Source organism: Bactrocera dorsalis, chromosome 2, assembly GCF_023373825.1.
Source record: "Bactrocera dorsalis isolate Fly_Bdor chromosome 2, ASM2337382v1, whole genome shotgun sequence".
Taxonomy (NCBI): Eukaryota; Metazoa; Arthropoda; class Insecta; order Diptera; family Tephritidae; genus Bactrocera; species Bactrocera dorsalis.
In genome coordinates, this window is record NC_064304.1 from 103828167 (window position 1) to 103850287 (window position 22121).

At 39.6% G+C, this 22121-nt stretch overlaps 1 protein-coding gene across 2 annotated transcripts; it reads right to left on the minus strand.

The window, feature by feature from the left end:
* Nucleotides 1-280: 280 nt before the first annotated feature.
* LOC105222003 (uncharacterized) lies at nt 281-14079 on the minus strand. Of its 2 annotated transcripts, XM_011199159.4 has the most exons (8): nt 13317-14079; nt 10539-10873; nt 9397-9737; nt 8944-9234; nt 7654-7840; nt 7371-7595; nt 5089-5319; nt 281-547 (listed from the first exon to the last, which is right to left on the minus strand). In XM_011199159.4, the coding sequence occupies exons 1-8, from the start codon at nt 14000-14002 to the stop codon at nt 366-368; spliced, it is 2478 nt and encodes an 825-aa protein (XP_011197461.3). In that variant the 5' UTR covers nt 14003-14079; the 3' UTR covers nt 281-365. The 2 variants fall into 2 exon arrangements, with proteins under 2 accessions (XP_011197461.3, XP_049303386.1); XM_049447429.1 differs by lacking the exon at nt 5089-5319 and having other exon boundaries at nt 419-547.
* Between the last annotated feature and the right edge of the window lie 8042 nt (nt 14080-22121).

Sequence of the window (22121 nt, forward strand, 5' to 3'; positions counted from 1 at the left end):
GTATTTCAGAAAGACAAGCGTTTCCAATTGTTATTTTGATGTGACATTTGGCACAAATGTAACTGACAGTCATACTAACCTAGAAAACAAATATTTCGACTTATGTGTTCTCACGTGAAATTTGAATGAAAAAGTCTTACTATTTCTTGCCCACAGTGAACACTCTGTCTTTGCTTTCATCGCATGTAGCGCTGAAATTTTCCAAATTTATAAATGTTGCCAACATGCTGTAATTATCTAATATAGGCTAGATTTCAAGTAAAAATTTCTAAAATTTCCAACCATTGTCTGAAAATAGTGTGTATTTTTAGTATTTCGAATAATATGTCTAAATTTACACATAATAATAAGTCATTTTACAAATATTACATGAAATATAATTTTTTAGCGCGAAATGCTTGCAGCTCATTCAGTTCGGGTAGGTAATTACCACAGCTGGGGAATCCTTTTGGTGTTGGCACCATTTCGCTGGTGTTGCCCACTTGCAGAATTAAGCCCATGCCGATGGACAAATGCCATTCATAGTGGCAGTGCATTAGCCAGAATCCTGTGGAAAAATACCAAATATTAGTCATTGCGAGAGAGACTGAGTGAGGGGAGTGAAACAAAAGCAATGTTAAACATAACTGTTTTAATTTGTGGCACATGCGTGAATATTAAAATGAGTTCACCAAATATTGAGTAGAATGTAATTAGCTCGAATGCTAAAATAATATATTTTGCATTTTGAATTTAAATACGAGTTTACTTGGAGGCATATCAACTGAGTTACGAATTTGTATTCTGAATATTTTCCATTTATAAAATTTTATTTAAATGAACAATACATAATATTAGGCTTTATGATGTGAGTATATTTTAATATTAGGGTGCAACACTTAAACCAAAAAATTATTTCTTCTTCTTCTTTCTTAAAAATTTCGTCACTTTTTCTCACAGAAAACTTAGGTTTTGATGGTAATACAAAAATATATATTTTTTTCAGCCAGCTAAAGTTGGTTTCGGCTATGTTTCATGGTTCGTCAAAGATAAGACTCCCGAGATGTTTCATTTCCAGTCTTGCGAATGCTGGAGAATTGAGGAGAATGTTTCCACCTCACCCTTCTCCATCCAACTTTGACAACTTGCATCCGGGAAGATGTTTAACCTTAAAGCAACAATATTAGACAATGTTCAGTAAGAATAGGGGTTCATTGTACCAAGATGAAGCTTTATAAGAACAACTACTTCGGATAATCTTTTGCATTCTACTCTGGGTCAAAAAGTGGTACAGGAGTCTCTCCCTCTACCGTGAGATAAATGCTCACCTTTTTAAAAGAGGCTGCACAGCGTGGTAGTACGTCTAGCGCATCCTTAACAGCAACCGCTTTTGCCTGAAAAACACTACAGTGATTTAGTAGCCTGAAGCTAAGATTGACGGTGAGCTCTTTACAGAAAACTTCCCCTACAACCTACTCTTCCAACTGCGACCCGTTCGTGAAAAATCTCATTACGTCTCTGCTCCAACGACTTCTCGCCATCCACAGTGTGCAAGAGAATGCGGCAAGATCAGGCCAACCAAAGGTACTCAACGCTCGCAAAGAGACTAAAATAATCAGAGAAAAGAAGAAAGACCCAACTGTTTTAGTCCGATTTCTTCAGCAAAACCTGCAAATTAATGTTTTTCAGCGAAAAAGCGGAAAATCAGAGAAAATGTTTATTCCAACAATCACAAGATCGAGAGCCTTTCATCCGCAAAAAGAACTTGAAGACGTGATTTGGCTATATGGGAAGTAGGTTTGGTTGCAGTCCGATTTCGTCCATTTCGCACTGAGACATAGGAATGTGACAAGACTATCACGTACTAAATTTAGTCGAAATCTGTCGGCAGGGTCCCGAGATATGTGATCCCATCTAAATGTGGGCGGTGCCACGGCATCGTTGAATTTTTACAGCGGCTCGTATTAAGCTCTCTCATACCATCTTGGGCATATTTAGTTATTGACTTATCGTCCTTTTTAATCTGTTTAGAGTTGTTAGTAGTTTAAATTCCACATGGTTTATTTAATATCACTCCGTTTATTTCTCCCTTCTACCATCTATCGAATTTTTTTTCCACCGCATTTGTTTTCGTTTACACATGTGGCCACTTGTATAGTCATGCCTTCGTCGGTAAAATTATTGTCGCTGTGGACTGGTTTGTCTGTGCGTCTGTGTATAATACATATTTGTAAGAAATATTGTCAATAAAGTTTTTCGTTTTTTATTCAACGATTGTGGCAGGATTATGTTGTATGCCGCAAGTGTTTTACGATTATTATCGTCGTGAGTTAATGGCATGGAAAATTGGTTTCAATTGAAATTATATTAAGCACGTCCAACAAACTACTCTGACTCCACTTCAATCTAAGGAGCCTACGGACGTTGGCTGATTTTCATTGTGCTTCGCACACATATACATATATACACACACACACACACAAACCGCCTGGTGCAATATAGCACGAGGTCGAATAAACTGTTGTATATGTATGTATGTACTTGGATACAAAAACAATACGTATATACGAGTATATGTACACACAGAAGAAGAACATGCATATCGAAATCAAATTGTTTGGGCAATTAAAATGAAATGCACTTTCCCGAGACTAATAAAATACTAATGGATACAGGTCCATTATTTCCACGCTACGAAAGTGGCGCAATTGATGAGTCCATTTGTGTTGGTATTTATATGTTAAATAAACATCAATAACAGACAGTAGCAATAATAAAATACACAGAGTTCCAGCTAAGTAATTTCAATTAATTTCACAAAGTTAGTAGGAAATAACCCCAAGCCAATTAGACTTAGGTATAATGCTGACTTAAAGTACCCGCATAAAAGTAGAAGCTCAAAGACGAGCTGAGCACATTTTCTCATCTGCGCAACACTCACATTTACGGGCGGGTCGGCTTTGACTACCGACTTAGCGGACATCCTTAAGCTTCAAAATGAAATGACCTACAAACTTTACGCCGATTAGGGTGATGGATTGTGCTGAGAAGTTTTATGCCTCAGGGTAGTTCAGTGCATTTCTCGAAAACTATATACGGAGGTATGTTCAGGTTAGAGAGCCTCTTGATTAGCTCTCCTCACCTACAAACGGAGAGTAAGTAGCGTAAGTTACAAAGGCCTCGGATTGGCCAGTTAATGGGTTTAATTAGAAAGCAAGAAAATCAATCGTAAGTTTATAATTATCTGCCGAGGAACGACCCCTATTAGAAAGAACTTTTTAATGTCGGTTAGAATATAGATTATACCTAAACCCTTGAGCCTCATTTACACGGCGAAGATCAAAATTGATTCAGGCATAAAACGATCTTTGTTTCACATTCACACATAGCCGTATTTTCACGAATACTTCTGTAGAAATTCTGACTCAGGAATTATTCCGTTCTGCATAAATACTGTCAATAGGAATGAATAGAAGACAAGTTAACACAGAGAGCTACTAGTAATCGAATAATGTCTGCGCTTTCTAACGATGTAGACTGCAAGCGAACTGGAACTTATATTAAGAAGCATTCTCCGTCCGGCTAGCCGATAAACTCGGGAAGAGAATGCTTGTAAAGGATGTGTCCATCCATTAAAACATGGCCCATTCACTTTATGGAAGATTTTAATGAAGGATCTTGATTTGCGGAATTACAAAATCCAACACGTTTGATAAAGAGGCCCAAAACGAAAGGCCTTCGATCCCCATTTTCACAAGAAAATTTTGCAGTCACTTTTGGAGTGCTGTTCATGCACAAGACATTATTGAGAGGCCGTTACATTATTGAAAACTCATTGCTTGGTCAGCTCTACAGACAGAGAGAATCACTGATCTATATATTTTAAAAAATGGAGACGCTCATAATGTTAAAGTCAATGGGAACGACTTTTTCGTGAGCGCACTACATCTTATAGTAAACCTGTGGCGTGGACTCCGAGATCGTGCGATTTAAAAACGGTAAACTATTTTTTATGAAGTTACGTGAATTTGTTTTTCTATACAGATAATCTTGAGACGATTGAGGTCATGGAAGAGAATATTTGCCTCGTTTTTGCTAGCATACAGCACAATTGCTCGTAGAACATTGGTCCTCGCGGCTACAATGCATTCAACGCAGTCGCAGAGCGACCTGAATCGAAGCGAGATTGTCCGCATAGACTTTAGATCTAACATATCCCCACAAAAAAAAGTCTAACGGTGTGATATCACTCACTCTTGGTGGCCAATCGACCGGCCGAAAATGTGAAGTGAAGTATTCTCTCTATAAATTCATAGATTGCAGAGATATGTGAGAAGTCTTGTTGAAACCAAATGCCGCCGAGATCGCGAGCGCGGTTACTTACTCATCGGCATCCTTTGTGAAGGCCCACAAACCACGCCAAACCGATGCTTGTACTGAATGAAATGACAGCTCTTGAATCGCTTCAGGTTTCTCTTCGTTCCAAAGGCGGCGATTGAGCCAGAAATGGGGCTCATCGCTGAACAAAAGTTGGCTCGCAAACGCCGAGTCTTCTTGGAACCTTTCAAGAGCCTCTTAGAGCGAAGCGATGTCGATTGGGAAGGTTGAGCGGCCTAAGTTCTTGCACAAGCTGTATTTTGTACGCTTACCACTGAAGATCTCGACTTAAAATGTATTAAGTCGAGTTGCTGCGAACTGCGCCGAATCGACTCTCAACGGTCTTCGTATAAACTTTCAGCTACGGCTGCTATGTCTTCTTCACTGCGTTCTGGGCATAGTCTATTCAGTTTTCAATTATCGAAAAAATTGCCTCTACTTGGATCCATCGCTAAAAGAACATCTCGGCGTAACGAAAAAACAAAATGGAACTCTGAAATAGCTCTTCGTTTAGAGAAGACGATATCATAGATGAAGCATAATAATTTAACAATTCCTGAATATTATATAAAATCTTTTGAGTGCATATACGGTAGCTTCCGGTACTGTCAGCATCCACATATGAAAGTATTATTTTCACTTCCCACTCTCTCTCAGATATGAAGTTATTTCTCGATTTAAAGTCAAACAAACATAACAAACATGCTTATGTACATTGATATTGAAGCTCACCTGGATTTTCAGCTCGAAAGCGTACGACTGCATATCCGCGACTCGGTATCGATACGGTATCCTTAAATGGTGGCCTTGTGTTGTTGCTGTTATGTGCCAACAAATTGTTGTTGACTTTCAATCGTTTGGCAGTTGAAACAGACATTGGCATTCCAGCAGAATCACGTCCCAAGGCAGTAACGATAAAACGATGGCCGTGCAAATGAAATGGATGATGCAAGCGACCGACCACTACAAAGCAGTTGAGCAACGGTAACGGTGTTGGTTTATTAAAGGTGGTCCATACTGTGGTTTGTCTAGTATTTTTATGGTTTTGTAGCAAAATAGTGCGACAAATATTATAAGCGCAAATGTCTGAGTTGCAAATCAACGTTACGAAATGATAGACAAATAATTATTGTCAAACAATTGATTGATTGGAATGGCAGGTGGGTAGGGCTGACTCTTTCTCAGAAGGGTCGACTAATGCAATGCCTTTTGACTTCTCATCTCCGTCTTCCATAAAAAAATTAGGAAGATCACGGAGTACCCGGAAAAAACAGGCATGAAACTCATTATTGGGACAGATTCTAATTCTTATCGTACAGTCTAGAGTGACTCGAACAGTAATGCTAAAGGAATAAAGGAATTCGCTAAATCCATGAACCTACTCACTATAAATATTGTTAACACCCCTTCCACTCTTTGTCTACTGCTTTGGGATACCACAGTCGTATGGTACACTGACGTCTCGAAAACGTCGGATGGAATTGGTGCAGAAGTCGCACGTCCATGCACTAAAGTTTCTATATATATGGATATTCTCCAAGTATATTTCAAGCAGAGGTCTTTGCCATAAGTCGGAGCGTAGAGATAAACTTCCAACGTAACTTTGATTGACAAAGAACGTGTATCCATACTTAGCGATAGTCAAGTGGCACTTAAGCTATCTCAATCTACGAGATCAAAGCGCTACTGGTGCATGAGTATAGAGAAAGGCTCAATAGTCCTTATCTGGGTGTCCGGTCACAAAGGTATTGCTGGGATGATAAGCTCGCCCGCTCCGCAACTTCCATTTACATGGTAAGTGATGAACCCTTCATCGCGGTAGATACCACCATAAAGGAGCAGCTCCGCAAGGAAGAAGGAGCAGGCAGGGAGAGGTATGGGCAACAACTTCAAGTTGCTAAAGGGGGGTTATAACATCAACAGTTTTAAATATGTAATAAACTTCCGTAAGGACAAAGGCGAGTTATCGCATTCCGGCCACTAGAAGCTCAAGAAGCATATATGTACATAACATGGGAGCCTGAAACCCCAGAATACCTACTAATTGACTATCAGTAGATTGGGACTTATGAATATGATGGGGCTAAGTGGTCGTTATGACTTAAAAGAGGGCACAAAACACTTTAGGTGGCGGTGCAATTCTCATCCATTTATCTTATTTAACAATCCCTCCTTTATCAATAGGCGTAGGTGGAAATTCTTAGAAATAATCATATGCAAAAGAAGTGCAGAAGATTTGTATCGGATTGAAAATTCTCTTTAGAGCACTCCTTTCCCGACCACAGACACATCGACTTCAAAGTTAATTTTGGGGACCTAGACCTACCGATATATGAGAATTAGTTCAAAACAGACTGGAAAACTTATGTGAACGAACTGGGCCGCTTCAGAGGTACACTCTCAGTATCCGAACCGATAAGTACCATCTCAGATATAGACTCAGAACATACTCAGCTTTCGAAGCAGCATGCCTCCTCTGAAGGGCGGGTGGCAGCAGAGGCAAACCATGGACGAAAGGAGAACCAAAAAACCTCCTATACAGTCTTAGCGATTGATGGTTTTGAATTATCCGTTATCGGTTACTGTGAAGCTCCAATTTGATAAGGTTACTGCCAAACCGAATGTGACTTATACAAAAATTTAGAAACTTGCTCTGAGGTCATAGAAAACTTCAATGAAAACCATTTCCTGTACGAAGTCGATGAGGTGTCAAATAATTTCAAATAAAAAAAATGTTCCACATATGAACCACCCTTTATATGTAATATAAAATGTATATATAAAAAATAATATAGTACAAAAACAAAAATACGGAAATTAGGAACATATTTGGAAAGAAAATGGTTAATGTAATGCAACAACTACAACAGCACATACAAATGTACTATCATCATACCCTTGTGCATTTTGAGCTTTAGTGGGCAATTAAAAGTGAAAATTAAATACGCTGACCTTATTTTGCAGTTATAACTACATGTATGTACATATGAAGGTATAGGCCCCCAGTTACTTACATTCCGTTTCATCGACTAATATCAGTTCGACCACACTACCGTGCCGGACGAGTAGCCGATGCACACACGGACACAGGCGATTACCACGACAATGAGCCGGACGTTCAAGTTCAGTGCAAAATTGTGTATCGTTCATAGCCTCGGGTTGCGTTAGCGGTGGGTAGCTTGGAAAGACGAAACTTAAATTGTTGATAGCGCCCACAATGGTTAGATTATTCTGCAGATCTGAAAAAAGTTGATGAGAATTAACGATATGAAATGGGAGATTGTGACAAGGACGTACTCGCGAAATGATAGTAGTTGCCATTTTTGAAGATTTCACTATTTGGCACTGGAAAATTGTGAAATGCAAGGAAGAACTGGTGATCCGGTGTGGCAGTGCGCAGTATTTCGTCCTGTTCCAGTGACTCCAATTCGCTAATGCAGTGATTGTCGCTTGCGCCACAGCTGCCATTGGGGTGATTGAGGAACTGGTGAGCGGCAGATAAGTAGAAAAGGAGTGAAACGCAAAGATTAAGTAAGATATTGAATTTTATAAGCTTCTTTGTTGATAGTAGACCGCATGCGAAAAGCTATGTCAAAACTGTGAGTTTCATTGAGTTTAATAAACGTTTTTGGGTGTAAGTCGGGTACGAATCAAACTTGTAAATCTTCAAGCGGTCGCGTGACGTCGGTTCGATCGTATTCAATATACAAGTTATTTCGCTGATAATAATAAAAATACTCATCGCAGCTGGTACGACGAGAAATAGACTGCCTACCTCGTAATGTTATGATCGACCACAACACGTGCGGGATGTGATAGATACCAAGAGTTGAAGAGGGAATCGAGACGCATTTGCAGACAGCAAAATTGAGAGGCCGAAATACCTGAGTATGACGAGATTGACAAGCTGGTCGACAGGGGTAATGCCCGAAAATTCTACGAAAAGATGCGGCGACTAATAGAAGGTTTCAAGACCGGAGCATACTCTTGTAGAGGTGATCTCTTGACTGATGCTCAGATTATACTAAAATAATGGAGGGAACACTTCGCCAACCTGCTGAATTTCAGTGAAAGTATATATAACGCCAGGAGAAGGCGAATCCGATTCCCCAATCGAAGACGATGGAGCAGACGTTCCATTGCCCGACCACAAAGAAGTTCGAATAGCAGTTATCAGCCTAAAAACAAGAAGGCGACGGGGGCCGCTTTGCCGGCCGAGCTAATCAAATACAGCAGCGAAGAGGTGATAAGGAGCATGCATCAGTTTCTATACAGAGTATGGTCGGACGAAAGCATAGCTAACGATTGGAATTTATGTGTGCTCTGCCTAATCCACAAACAGGGAGACCACACAATCAGCCCCAACGACAGTGGGATAAGACTCGTCAGCATCGTATATAAGATTCTATTGAGCATATTGTGTGAAAGAATAAAACCCATCGTCACGTTAACGGTTTGGCTTTAAGCCTGGAAAATCAACAACCGACCAGATATTCACCATGCGCCAAATCTTGGAAAAGGCCCGTGAAAATACTCTCTTTCAAAATTCTACTTATGTATGTATGCCCATATAAAAAGTTTACTCACCACCCCCGAAACGTAGGTTTCATTATACAACGGCATCGGTGGTAATGGACGTTCCTCATTAGAATTTACAGTAACTTCATTGCTCATATAGCGTAGCAGCGCAAATGACTCTGTCGGCAAGATGGCACAAACACCTATACCGCGTACACGAATCCAGTAATCACCCTCAGTATTATTAGTGAATACAACGAAATCGTAACGCTCACCGGCATTTGAGATGATTGTATCGAAGGCGTACGGCTTCAAATCGTAAGAATCGGAAGCAATGATGCTCATGTTGTGACGTTCGATCTGGAAATATAATGGAATGAAATTAAATATTCTAAAGCACTGTATTAAAGAGAGAGAATATCTGAAATATTTAGCTTCAGACAGCCCAGCGGCTTCTGTACACCCGCAGAAAAAAACTTCCCCTAAACGAGAGCCTCAAAACCGACGGTAGTTATTAAATACCTGCAATTGAAACGGACACGAGTGACTAATCGAATTTATAAGTCTGAAGCGATAGCGTTTTCCCGGTAAAACGTAATAACGCATTGGTGGCACCACTGTTGGCACACGTACACCCTCTTTGGTATAATATATACCACGACCATTGATCAGCACAGAATCTGGAAATATGCCAGCTGAAGAAGGCTCTCCAGGAAAATATTGTTCGCCATATGTATGCATCCAGTCGGCTATGAGCATATAGTGTTCAGGTAAATCGAAGTCATAGGTGTCTTTGCTGAGCATGGCAGCGGGCTCATCGCGCACAATTAGGGCGCCATATTGACCATTGACCTTGTGGTGACCTGAAAGTAGAGAAAAAGTAATAAGTAATGTGGAATTGAGGAGCGTATTCCGAGTAGTTTGAATACATTATTTTTAATTCGAAAACGAGCTCTTCTACAAAACAGGATATAGAACGAATTATAATATTAATAACTGAGCGATTCCAATTTCTTGTTCGAGTAAAGAAATATATTGTACTGGGTCTTTGCAAGCGTAAAACAGACAGAAATGTTATTCGAGCTCTTCCGTCATCTTCACATACATTTTTTTCTTTACATATGAGAAAGCCTAAGTTTTATGAAAAAGCTGACCTTCTGGGGTTTTTGTGTAACACAGAAATCAGTAGTCGAATGTACAATCAGAGTTTTCGGAAATTTAGTTGATTTCATGGTTGATTCGAAGTTCCTTTGACAATGTTTTTAGTGTTTACCAACAAATTTTTCTGAGGCTTCAGTATCGAAGCTGCACTTTTTACACTTCTTCCTATAAAGAATTTAAAGTTGAGAGACTAACTTTGAGGTCGCTATCTGAAATCTCCACTGACTCTTTAAACCTCTCATACCTTCAACAAATAATAACAGGTTGATGGAAAAAACAAATATTTGCCAGTATTTTCCTGCCCTTGTGAAATGTCAAAATGTGCCTGACATATTCACCTTTTGTATTACCATTTGTAAGCATGAAAATTGCAAAATGAAAACCGGATGTAATGGTGTAAAATTGCCGCGTTGATGCAAGATAAAACTGCAGCGTTGGCTTCTACACAGTAAACTTTACATTCAAGCAGAAAAAAAGTGGGAAAACAAGAAATAAAAACTCACCTGAGTGCGAGTGGTAGAAATGCGTACCCGCTTCGGTGGCCCAAAAATGGTAACGGAACGAGTTGGCAAAATGTATGGGGCATTGTGTGACAAAGGGTACACCATCCGACCAGGGGGTCGCAACCATATGCTGACCATGCCAGTGTATAGCAGCTGCAGTACCAAGGGCTTGGTTAGCCACATCCACTATAATCAAATCGCCGCGACACACCTGAATGGCTGGACCGGGTAGTTGCCGGTTAATGCTCATTACACCCTTCTCATAACCATCGGCCAAGATGCATTGTGGTGCATAGCAATCGGCGATGATGCCGAGCGCGCAACGCCCACAAGCGCTGTGTGTGCGAGAGAAGATGTGGAGTAGAGTGTATGCGAAAAAAATATTATTATGTCGTGAAAGTGTAAAGTAGGGTGTACCGGTGGACTGAGAATAGAGGTGACAGTTGGTGCAGTAAAAGCGATTGAAATGGAAAATGTTAAATGTAGGACAGTCTAATGTTGAATGTTTAGGGTGTAAAACAAGTGCTGGGGAGCGGACTTAAATAGAATGTCGGTAAGTCGTCAGTTGAATTGCATGTTATGAGGTGGAATGGTGAAATGAAAGCTGTTGATGAGTGGAGCGAAAATGCGTTTATGATCAGCAGAGCAGAAGGCATGCAGGCGCGGTTGATAAGCCAGTGAACTGAATATAACAATATTCCTCCCAAAATGTTACTTATCAGGAGTCTCTTTCAGAAATATGAAGTCCCTCAAAGCTATGGTATTTAAACAAGCCAGTAAAGAAATCCAAACTTATCGATAGACCTCTTCGTAAATATCTTGTTATATAAATTTCCGTTAAAGGTTCTTTTAGCAAGGAATGTCAATTAGCTTTTTAGTTTCTAAATAGTAAAGAAATGAACAAAAAACACCAATTCAAGATAAATGAGAAGAAAGACGGGCTAAAAGGGCTGAGCTTTTCAATAGTACGATAGGCAAAAAACATAAACTCTACATAAAAAGAGGACAAAGCGCTCGTTTTCACCGAAGGTGAGTTTAAGGAGTATAACAAACTCCAGTTTTTACTGGAGTGCTTTCGTAGATATTATCTTTGTAGTCACCTGCTTGTAGCCGAACCGCCTCCCTGGAACATTAAGAGGCCCTTCCTCAAACTTTTCGATGACATTAAACAATAGAGCACGTTTCTCGGGCCTACCGTTGGATGACCCCGATGACAACTTATCTGAACCTTACAATTCTAACCGGGGCTAGATAACCGTTACATCAGGAACCATCCTAAATATCTGACACCCCTCACCCTATGGTCCGACCCCGTTGAAACAGCAAGTTTCCTGAACGTACCGTTGGATGACCTCGAAGACATGGTCTGAACCTTACTGTCCTAACGGGGGCTAGGTTGCTGTTACCACAACAACAAACGAAGGTGAGCTCTAGAAGTACTTTCTGATGCCTGACGTAGGTATGTATGTAATTGGCTTAGAAAAAAGGTAGATCGAACTCACGTCAGGCGGAAATCTAATACTTCTCCTTGGACGAACTTTCAGACATCAATTTTAACACGAAATCTGTATTCCATTCAAAGCTCAAATAAGAAGTTGAACATCAAAATTCGGTATGAAATGACACTGGATAAGACGGCTTTATGTTTTTGATAGAAAAAAGAAGATAGTATGTAGATAGAAAGAGTAACGTCTGTTTCGAAAGTGAAAAATTTAGTTACTTTATGCTTGGCATATCCCTCTCGAGAAAAACGGCTAGGCAATGATTTGAGGATCTCGAATATAACGAATAAGTATTGGATATTGAAACGTGCCTTCAAAAATGTATTAATATATTCGTGACTTATAATTAGCTGATATCTGTTTTAAAAAATCTAATCTAAACTTATCAAGAGGGATGAAATAATTGTTTCTTAACACGAGACCTCATATCCGATTATGTGGTAAAGGCGTTTTGAGGACGCCTGAGCAACCTATCCTCTACAAACAAGAAATCTAGTGAAATGATCAATTTACCAAGTTACGAAGAAACTAATTACCTTCAAGGAATCACTGACGTATCAAACTGTTCTCGTTTATAACTTCCTCAGTTCTGTAATTTGTTGTAGAACATTGTGGAAAGCAGTACGACGACGATTGAACCAAACCGCTACATTCCACTAGGAGTGCTACCTTAAGACCACACAACGATATCCACAGTTGTGATGAAGTTGTCGGAGTCAAAGTCAGCTTGCCAGCATTGGAGCAGTAGCAGGCGCTAAGTCAACGTCAACGGTAAGTGCTAAGGCGACAGAGACGCAACGAAATATGCAAGCGGAAACGCAATAAAATAGCAAAACAGGAAAAAAGGCGAATTAAGAAAAAGTGGAAAACACGCGGTGAAAAAAAACGAAACGTTAATATGCTTATGCCAGCATGCCAAAGCGCTTTGACGGCTGATGGTCGCACAGAGCACAGGATACAGGACTCAGGAAGTTGTTGGTTGCAAGTTGCAGGCTGCCGGAAACCAGCAGTCGGTCTGCTCTACGCGAGGATATTTTTGTGACAATCAATATTTTATTGTGCGCTCGCCGCTTCGCTGAGTGTTGGCCGAATGTACGTATGTGCTAAAAACTGGGGTTACAACGGGTCCACGTACCATATTTATAAATACGAGCGCACAGAAAAATATATTCATGTATGAATATGAACACACAAACGTTGTGGTTATTTTTATGACATTTATGTTTGTATGTATGTGTGAGTGTATGAGTTTGTTAGAGAATTTTGGCTTACGTACACCCCCATGACCTGGTAATGTTCTAGTGTAAATTTGAAATAGCAAATGCGACTGTCGCCAGCGATGCAACGACGATTGCACAGCTCGCCAGGATGTTGACTAACATTTAACGGTGTGGTGAAAGTAGGGTTGTTATTTTTGTTATTGCCACTGTTGGTATTAGGATTACTGTCAAACGTTGTGGCAGCAACAGCTGCATTTACAGCAGCTGCTGCCCCTCTGGCTGCCTCGGCTGCCCGCGTCCATGCCGCTTCGCCGACCGGATTAAATTTGCCGACTAAAGTGAAGTAATTTGCAGCATTGCTTTGACTCAATGGCGGCAGCGTGGATATTAGCGCTGAAACTGAGGCTAGAGCCAATGCTGTTGTGCGCGGTAAGCCAGCAGCTGGTTCGGACGCGGGCGCGTATGGCGTAGCGGACGCTGCAACTGTTGCCATTCTTAGCCATTGTGGGGTATTTGGAATTATTTTCCGATTTGCTGTATATGGGATTTGCGGATTTGAGGCAGTTATTGTTGTTGTAGTTGTTGTTGTTGTCGTGACAGCAATTGTTGTTGTTGCACTGGTTATTGCCGCGCTGGCATTTGTCGTTATTGCCACCGCTGCTGTTGGTGCGGCTGCAACGTCGAGTGCAGCGAGCCAAAGCAAAGTCATGGCAATGCTGTTGCCGCCTCGCGTTCGATACATTGTTTTGGGGCCAACGGCAGCAGCGATTTATTTCTCTAAACGAACGAATCGTTAAATCCGCGCACTTACTCATTCACTTTGCACCGCTCACAGTGCAGAAATAACACTAAAAGCTGTTGGGCGGCAGGCAGCGCCCTTTTAGCTGCGGATTTGCTTGTGGCATGCCTTAGCTAATGTGCTTTCGCATACAACGGTACATGCGCTGGGCAATAAAATAGTATCGTATGCAATACGTTTGTTGCCGATCTCTTGTAATAAAAGTAATTTTACGACTTTGCGGAACTTCGTGTGATAAGTTGCATGGCGTAAAGTGAGGTTAAATTTGATAGGAAATTGAGAGAGAGAGAGGTGTCAAATATTGATTCAGCGATAGAAAAGGGTTATTTTCTACTGCTTAGTAAACTTTCGCATATTTCAAGTGAAGGTTCCAAGGTGAAGTGTTCGAAAAAGGACGCCACACTTTGGTTTGTTGACTTAAATCGCAGGTAATCTAAGAAGGTTTGTGTCTTACTAGACCATTAAAGGTCGGGAGTATATTTAGGGCGTGACTCCACTTCGCAAAGGTAGTAGAGAACTCGATCAATCAAAAAAAAAAACAAAAAACGAAAAACGAGTAAGGCTATGGCTATGGCTAAATCTGGGTGTGACCTAGTAACTTGCAAAAATTAACGACGGAAAATTCCTTCAGGTGCTGGCAAAACTTTATATTAAGTTATCTGAATTTCATTTTCACCTACAATCACCAATCATATGGAGTAAAGTCAGCCGGATGTTCGAAAATCCTGATATTAGTTTGTATGCAGTATAGAGTCACCCGGAAGTTTGAAAATATTTATATTGAATATGTGAGGGCTCAACCCATTTTTGATACACGGAGATACTATTATCAGAAAAATATTCTCTCTGAATTTCTGACATAGGAATGAAGAACATGTTTTAAATGCTGTAATATGTCGAAGAAAGTCTTGCAAATGGCCAATTAAAGGCAAATCCCACGAGACCAATAAATTAATCGCTGTTCGAAGTGGAATACACATTTCGGTATGAATCGGAAGTATACAGTGGACACACAAAAAGTGACTTGTAAGGTTCCAGGTATATCTACAACAAAATACACACCATGAACTACATATTAAATTGAGAAAATATCGTACCTGAGTTACAACCAGTATCCATATATATGTCAAAGGCATCCAATGAATGGTTTTCTTCACAGTTTCTTCGCGACATAGTCATTTCTTTTCACCTGCAACAAAAGCAAAGAGGGTACTAAAATAATTTGACAGAAGAAGATATCTTCAATTCTTCAAAATTTTATGTCTTCTTTTAAACTTTACATATTAATATTTCAACATTGATTGTTACTTTTTCTCACTGTGTATGGTGTGTGACTTCGATAAATTGAGATCTTGAGCCCAATGGTAGGCAACGCTTTATCAAAGCTTCCGCTAAGTTGTTCATGTATAGTTAACAGATCAATTGAAAAGTCGCGGATTGTGAAATACTGGCAAAATTATTTTTTTTATTTAACATGGTTCCCATCTAGGGTTTGTAGCAACTCCGCAACTTCTCGATACAATTTTTGGAGTAACTTTGTCCTTTGTTTCAAAATATGCCTTAGTTTCGGCGATCACCTTGTCATTCGATGGAAATTTCTTTCCAGCGAGCATTCTTTTGAGATCTGAGTACAGAAAAAAAGTGCTGGGGCCAGATCTTGAGAATACGATGGATGCAAAGCAATTCGAAGCTCTATTTATAGATTTTTGCCACCATTTTCACTTACTTGTGTCACGGTGTCCTGTCTTTGTGTGAAACATTGCTTCCTTTTTCTTGAAATCCGGCAAATTTTCGGCGATTTCGTCTTTAAAAATGTTGCATAACGCTATGTACTATATGCTGTTATATGTTTTTTTGACCTTTTTGCAAGGTAGTCTGGTTTATTCCATGCGCAAGCCAAAAGTGAATTGTTCTATCGTGAGCTCAAGGGTTGTTGAGTAGGCGTTTTTCGTGAGTGAAACTGTCTAGATCGCGAATTGTCAAGGATTGGACTTCGAAGTGAAAAGATGGAGCTATGTTTCAACTATTGTTACATAAAAACTCGGTTTCATTACGCTTTAACATCTCCAAACACCGTTACGAATCATCAACTTCTTATTGTTTTTGGTCAAGTGAGTGAGTTCGCGCTATTCTATTAACACAGAGCTTTGTCATACGCAAATATTCGTGAAAGCTTTGATGTAAATGATCAGTTGTTATATTTTTAGAGTACCTGCTATCTCGAACAACTTCCCTTTACAGTCATCCAAAATTATTTTGTGGATTTTTTTGATGATTTCTACGGTAACAATCTCTTTTGGGCGTCCACTGCGTAGACAATCCGCCGTGATAAAGCCGAGTTTTTGCTTCAACTGTTTAAACTTCAAAAAGCAATATTTTATCAACATGCGATAGTAAATCCTTATAAATTTTTTTCAAGCAATAATAAATGTTGCTTCATTCAAAATTGGTATAAATTCGTGAACTAATGATCCGACTATCGGATTAGATGGGGTTAAGCGTTATTTTCGGAAAAGATTCCATAATTGAATGATCAATAGCTGTCGGTCTTTATATACACTACTTTGTCCCCCAGTTTTTCAGACTTCGATCTGAATTTTTAACCACGTTCTTTGCTCTCAACAAAGCTACGCATTTGTTGGAATCACATATAGCTGTCATTCAAATGGATCGATCGAAATTAAGTTCTTGTAAGGAAACTTTTTTTTTCCACAAGATTTATTCATGAAGCTTGGCTTGGATTATTTCCATAAGGCAATGTATAATGCCTGAAGCTGTCTTAGAAACTGAGCACCAAAAAATGTTTTTTGTATGGAAACTTTTTTGTTTGACAAAGATATCTTCAGGAAATTTGGCATGGATTATTGCCAAAAGCAACGGTAATACCGAACAAAACCAGTTTATAGATTATTTAATTTAAATCCATGTTAAAATATTTGTCTGTTAATTTGTAACTTCAAGCCTATACTACAAACAAAACGCCATAAGTGCTCTTATTTCAATGGCCAGCGTTTCTATATTTATGCTCCATATAGAATATTGTGCTGATCATTGTGCGCCAGTTTTAGTTTTGATAGCTTTGCAACATCGGCGGTTTGATAAGAAGATGCAAGCGTTGCATTCAAAGCATCCACACATACACACGCACAAACACTTCAAATACATACATACATGTGGTATGTATCTACGTAAACACATATGAACATTGTATAGCGAGTGGTATTCAAGTATGGGCACTGATTTGATGGCGCGGCTTATATGAAAGTGAAAAATGTGGCAAATTGAAAAAAAGCGGTTTATAAATATTCACATACAAGTGGCTTAATAAAAACGTAAGCAAACATACTTATGTATATTTGACACATATATATTTATGAATTCAAATTCAATATTTTTAAGCCTATTTGTAGTAGTGGAGTTAGTGTAAATTTCGGAGAATTTGTACGAAAATGTGTGATTGCTCATACATAATCTTCACTTGATTTAGACTAGCAAGCGATCATACAATTTTAAAGAGCTATCCACATACTTTCGTGTAATGACTTCAAGCTATCCAGATTGTTGCTTTCTGTATAGATTTTTTGGATAAGAGTGCAGAGTCAAGACTGAGCATTGGCGACCAACTACGTGACATTCTGCAAAATAAAAAAAATTCTGTTTGCTAAAATTTTAACTACGGATATCTCTTAATTATAGTATGGGCCTTCATTATTTATTCAAAAAGTTTAAGAATGAGCTTTCTGATGGCAAACAGAAATGTCTCCATATAATAAGGACGGGAGGACAAAGCCTTGAAAATATAACGACTAAACAAATGCGGATTTTCGGGCTCTTGAAGCAACACCACTTCGACAAACCAAAATCATACGGAGAAACTGGGCTTGAGACCGGAAATGTATACTGATGTGATAGAGATCTAAATGGTTTGGTTACCGCTGCTGTAGTTCTGGGCTTGAATGGATGTTAGAAGAAGTCCTTAAAGTGAGAATTATTGGAGGAGGAGCGCACTTCTTCTGTAGTAATCCATATTATGAAGATAGCTTCAAACTGACTGATTACAATTCAGTCTTACGTCTCGCGTCTCGAACACATGCTACTTCAAAGCTCCGTCAGGATCGGGAAGGACCTCTCCGAGCCGTTCGATACCGATACTTCAATATATTGCTGGAGACAATAATTTGAGCTGCAGAGCTGAATCGAGCAGGTACTATACGACGACATTGACATAGTTCAGTGTAGCTGTCTTACGCTGGCTAAGTCATGTCGTCCGAATGGATGAAAACGTTCCAGCTCTGAAAGTATTCGACGCAGTACCCGTTGAGAAGCAGAGAAAGAGGAAGACTTTTACTCCGTTGGAAAACCCAGGTGGAAAAGGGTCTGGCTACGCTTGGAATCTCCAATTGGCGCCAAATATCGAAAAAGAAGAACGACAGGCGCGTTGTTGCTAACTGGGCTATAACCGCGTATGCGGTGTCTACGCCAATAAAGAAGAGAATAATTAATTGTTGGATAGTGCTTAACTGGTTACTACTTGGAAACACAATGACCTTAATGTTAGTGGCCTAAGTGCGGTCCTCAGCGGTCTGGTGCTCTTGCGCTTCTCTTTTTCAACCAACCAGCAGAATTTCATTGATCTATAATCTCGACAAATTATGATTTCGATATGTAAGCAGGCACTTAGTTCGCCCGATTAGTTAAATGTGGTGCTTTTTAAAACCGAAATATACTATGAGGTTCCAACTCAGCCTTAGAGCGGCAAACTCTGTCAATGAAATTGGGGTTTCAATTCTAGTAAATCAGCTGGAAGTCTCACAGTTAAAACTGCCGTTTAAAACCACCAGATACTCTTATGATATATAAATATGAAGCGAAGAGTATATTGTCGATACTTTTGAGATAGTGAAATCAGCTTGCTCAAGGAGAATAATCCGAGGAGACGTAAGCTGAGGATTCGCCAATATCAAACCACCATCAATAAATACTGTATCTGTCTATTTTGGGGTTTTAGAAAGCCTGATATTTCATAGTGCTTAGCATCTCAATGGGTCCGCCAGCGTTCTATAACGGATCTTCTCTCGAAATATGCTTCCCACGCTAAGTCTCGAAGAAGCCTTGGAATTCTACTCAGCAATGCATATCAACGCATAGTCATATAAATACAAGAATCTATATTTGTATATAATTTAAAATATATACATATGTATGTATGTTTGTGACTATATTTATGTGTGTATGTAGATAAGTACAACGGTTGCTTATTGAAAACAAAAAGAATGGCAGCAGAAGAAGAATCATAAAGGCATCAACAGTTTATCTCGAAGCATGCAAAGTAAATGAGGTTGGCGGCGGGTTAAGCACGCGGCCGCATTCAAGCGAAAACTTCTGCGCACACATGCAAACGTAAACAAATACTAACACACACATGCATGGCACTACTACTGCACATATATATATATAATATATACATATGTATGTGTATGTGTGTGTGTGTGTGTTTGCTGGCTTATAACATGAAAAGTGAAATTCATTATTAGAAAAGTTGCACATTTTTTTCGTTTAAGTTAAATAAATAAATTCTCACTTGTGGTTTCTTTTTAATTCTCTCGTTCGTTCGTTCGTTCGTTCTTCCTTTATTCCGCTTTTGTTGTTTTTCTTTCGCTTTTGCACAAATGACCTACTTTCAATGCAGAAGCGGGACAAACACACCGACCACCATGCATCCAAACACACACATACATACATACAGCTGTTTCTCCGTTATAACTGCAACATTTGTTCGAATGATTCTGCGGCGCGCGGCCACTTGCCGTTCGGGGCGCGTCTCCCGTGCGCATTTGGCTGGCGTACGCGTGCAGCTGGAAAATTTCTATTGTTGTTAAAGTGTGTGAATTTGCTGCTGTCCCTCTCGTTGTTGGTTTTTTTAGTCTACAACAAAAACAAAACCGTCACGTTTGCAGAAAATTGCAATAAGCGAGTTCTTTTGTTATTTATAGCTGATTTTAATAAAAATGTTTGCCAGTTATTTATTGTATGTCTCCCCATGTGCGTTTGTGTGCATGTGTGTGTGTGTGTAATGCGCTAAGCGATTGCGTTAACCTAATTTCTACCGTCTTGCTCCTCCATTCAGGCTCTTTGATGTTGTTGCCGCGCAGGATTGGCAAGTGTCAAGGTGAGTTTAACGGCTCAAATGTATATACATATCTACATATATTGAAATGGTGGTAGTCAATTGGCTTCACACTTAGTTCAGGCGTTCGTGGTATTATTAAAATAAGTGACTTTGGTGGTTGCGCCAATATAAATACACCCGTGGCCAAAAAGTAGTAAGACTTTTCAATTTAAATTTCGAGAACCCATTCATCGAAAGCCATTTTTTTAGGTTGGTAAGACTGCCAGTGACAACTGTGCCAAACGTCACATCAAAATAATCATTTGTGTTTAGTATACGCTTGCTTTTCTGTAGTACATCAAGTGCATTCGGCAAATTTTGCCATGAGTGAAATCATTCAACAAAGAAGTTCCGTTAAATTTTTGGTGCCGAAACGTTCAGAATGTTGGAAAAGGTCTTCGGTGATAATTTGATTGTCACGAGCAAGGGTTTGTGATTGGTACAAATTACTCAAAAAGGGTCGAGAACGTTGACCACGTTCAGGACAGCCATCAGCCATCAGCATCAACTGATGATCAACACGTCAATAAAATAAAGGAAGTGATGCTCGAGTATCGACGATTAACAGTCAGAGATCTTACTGGCAACGTTAGAATATCGGAAGGATCGGTAGAAACCATTTTGAATGATCTTTTGGGCCCAAGAAAAGTGAAAGTGATTGATTCCAAAATCACAATTTTTTTTCGAAAACTAGCATTGCGTCAACGTCTGAAAACGATACCTTCGGACCAATAGTATATTATGAAACGTATTATTACAGGCTATGATCCTTAGATTTATGCTTAAGACCCGGAACAGACGATCAATCAGCGGCGGATTCAGAGGGGGATATTCAGACACGAAAATAAATAGCGGCAGAACCGAAAGTTGACGAAGGAAACCAAGAATTTCAGGTCGACAAACAAAACGCGAAAATTTCTGTGTGAGAACTTACGAAAAATACCACAAGGTCTCAGTGTACATTCCTCTGTTGGTTACAATCGGCGAAGACTTGAAGACGCGCTTTACTATGGACTTATTGGATGGATTTCAATTCAGTTGGCTACTTTTAGAAAAAGTATGAGCTTTCAAAACCAAATAAATGGAAAATCTTATTGACTGCTTGATAGATAGATTCAAAGGCCTTTTGGATAATGACAACGTCGTGCGACGTTTGAAGCTCAAAAGTGAACTTTATCACTGGCAGTGCCATTAGAGGCAGAAATAAAAGTCCAAAAACAACAAGTTACCGACTATTGTACATTGAAGCCTAACCTGGCTCCATAATTTAAGGCTAAGTTAATTCTTCTAAATTTTTTAAACTTGGAACTCATTCCTTTTGAGTTTTTGCGGTGGTTGCAGATCCATGACAGTGAGTTTGAATAGTTAACGATCTTTAATCTTCATAACTCTCCATGAAGAAAATTTTTACGCAGCTTCACTCCGGTCTTAATATAAGCCAGCACTTTCATCAATCAAGCTTGAGAATTCGTAGCTTATGGTGCACTCGTTGAATTGAAGTCATGCTTAAGCGAAGGCAGCAACCGCGCGCACAAAGTACTATTCATATTAAAGTTTCAAACCTCAATGAGAGCTTTTAAGGAAAAAGCGCTGATCGCAAGTTGCCTACAAGAACAACCCAAAGCTGTATTCATTTACATTCACAGTGTATTATAGAATCAAACTGGTTTTGAGAGCAGCATCGAGAAAAGCACTTTGCACGCGTGACGATGCCGCCGCTTTAAAATAGTTGAAGGCGATCTTTTGTTTTCAACACGCTCGCTGGTGTTGGTGTAGACCGAGCGCATGCATGGCCAAGCTGCCTATTAGCCAAGAAAATATAAAAGATCGCAGCTTACATGGGCGACGCGACTTGCGCTGAAACTGAGGAAAGCAAAAAAAAAAATACACAAA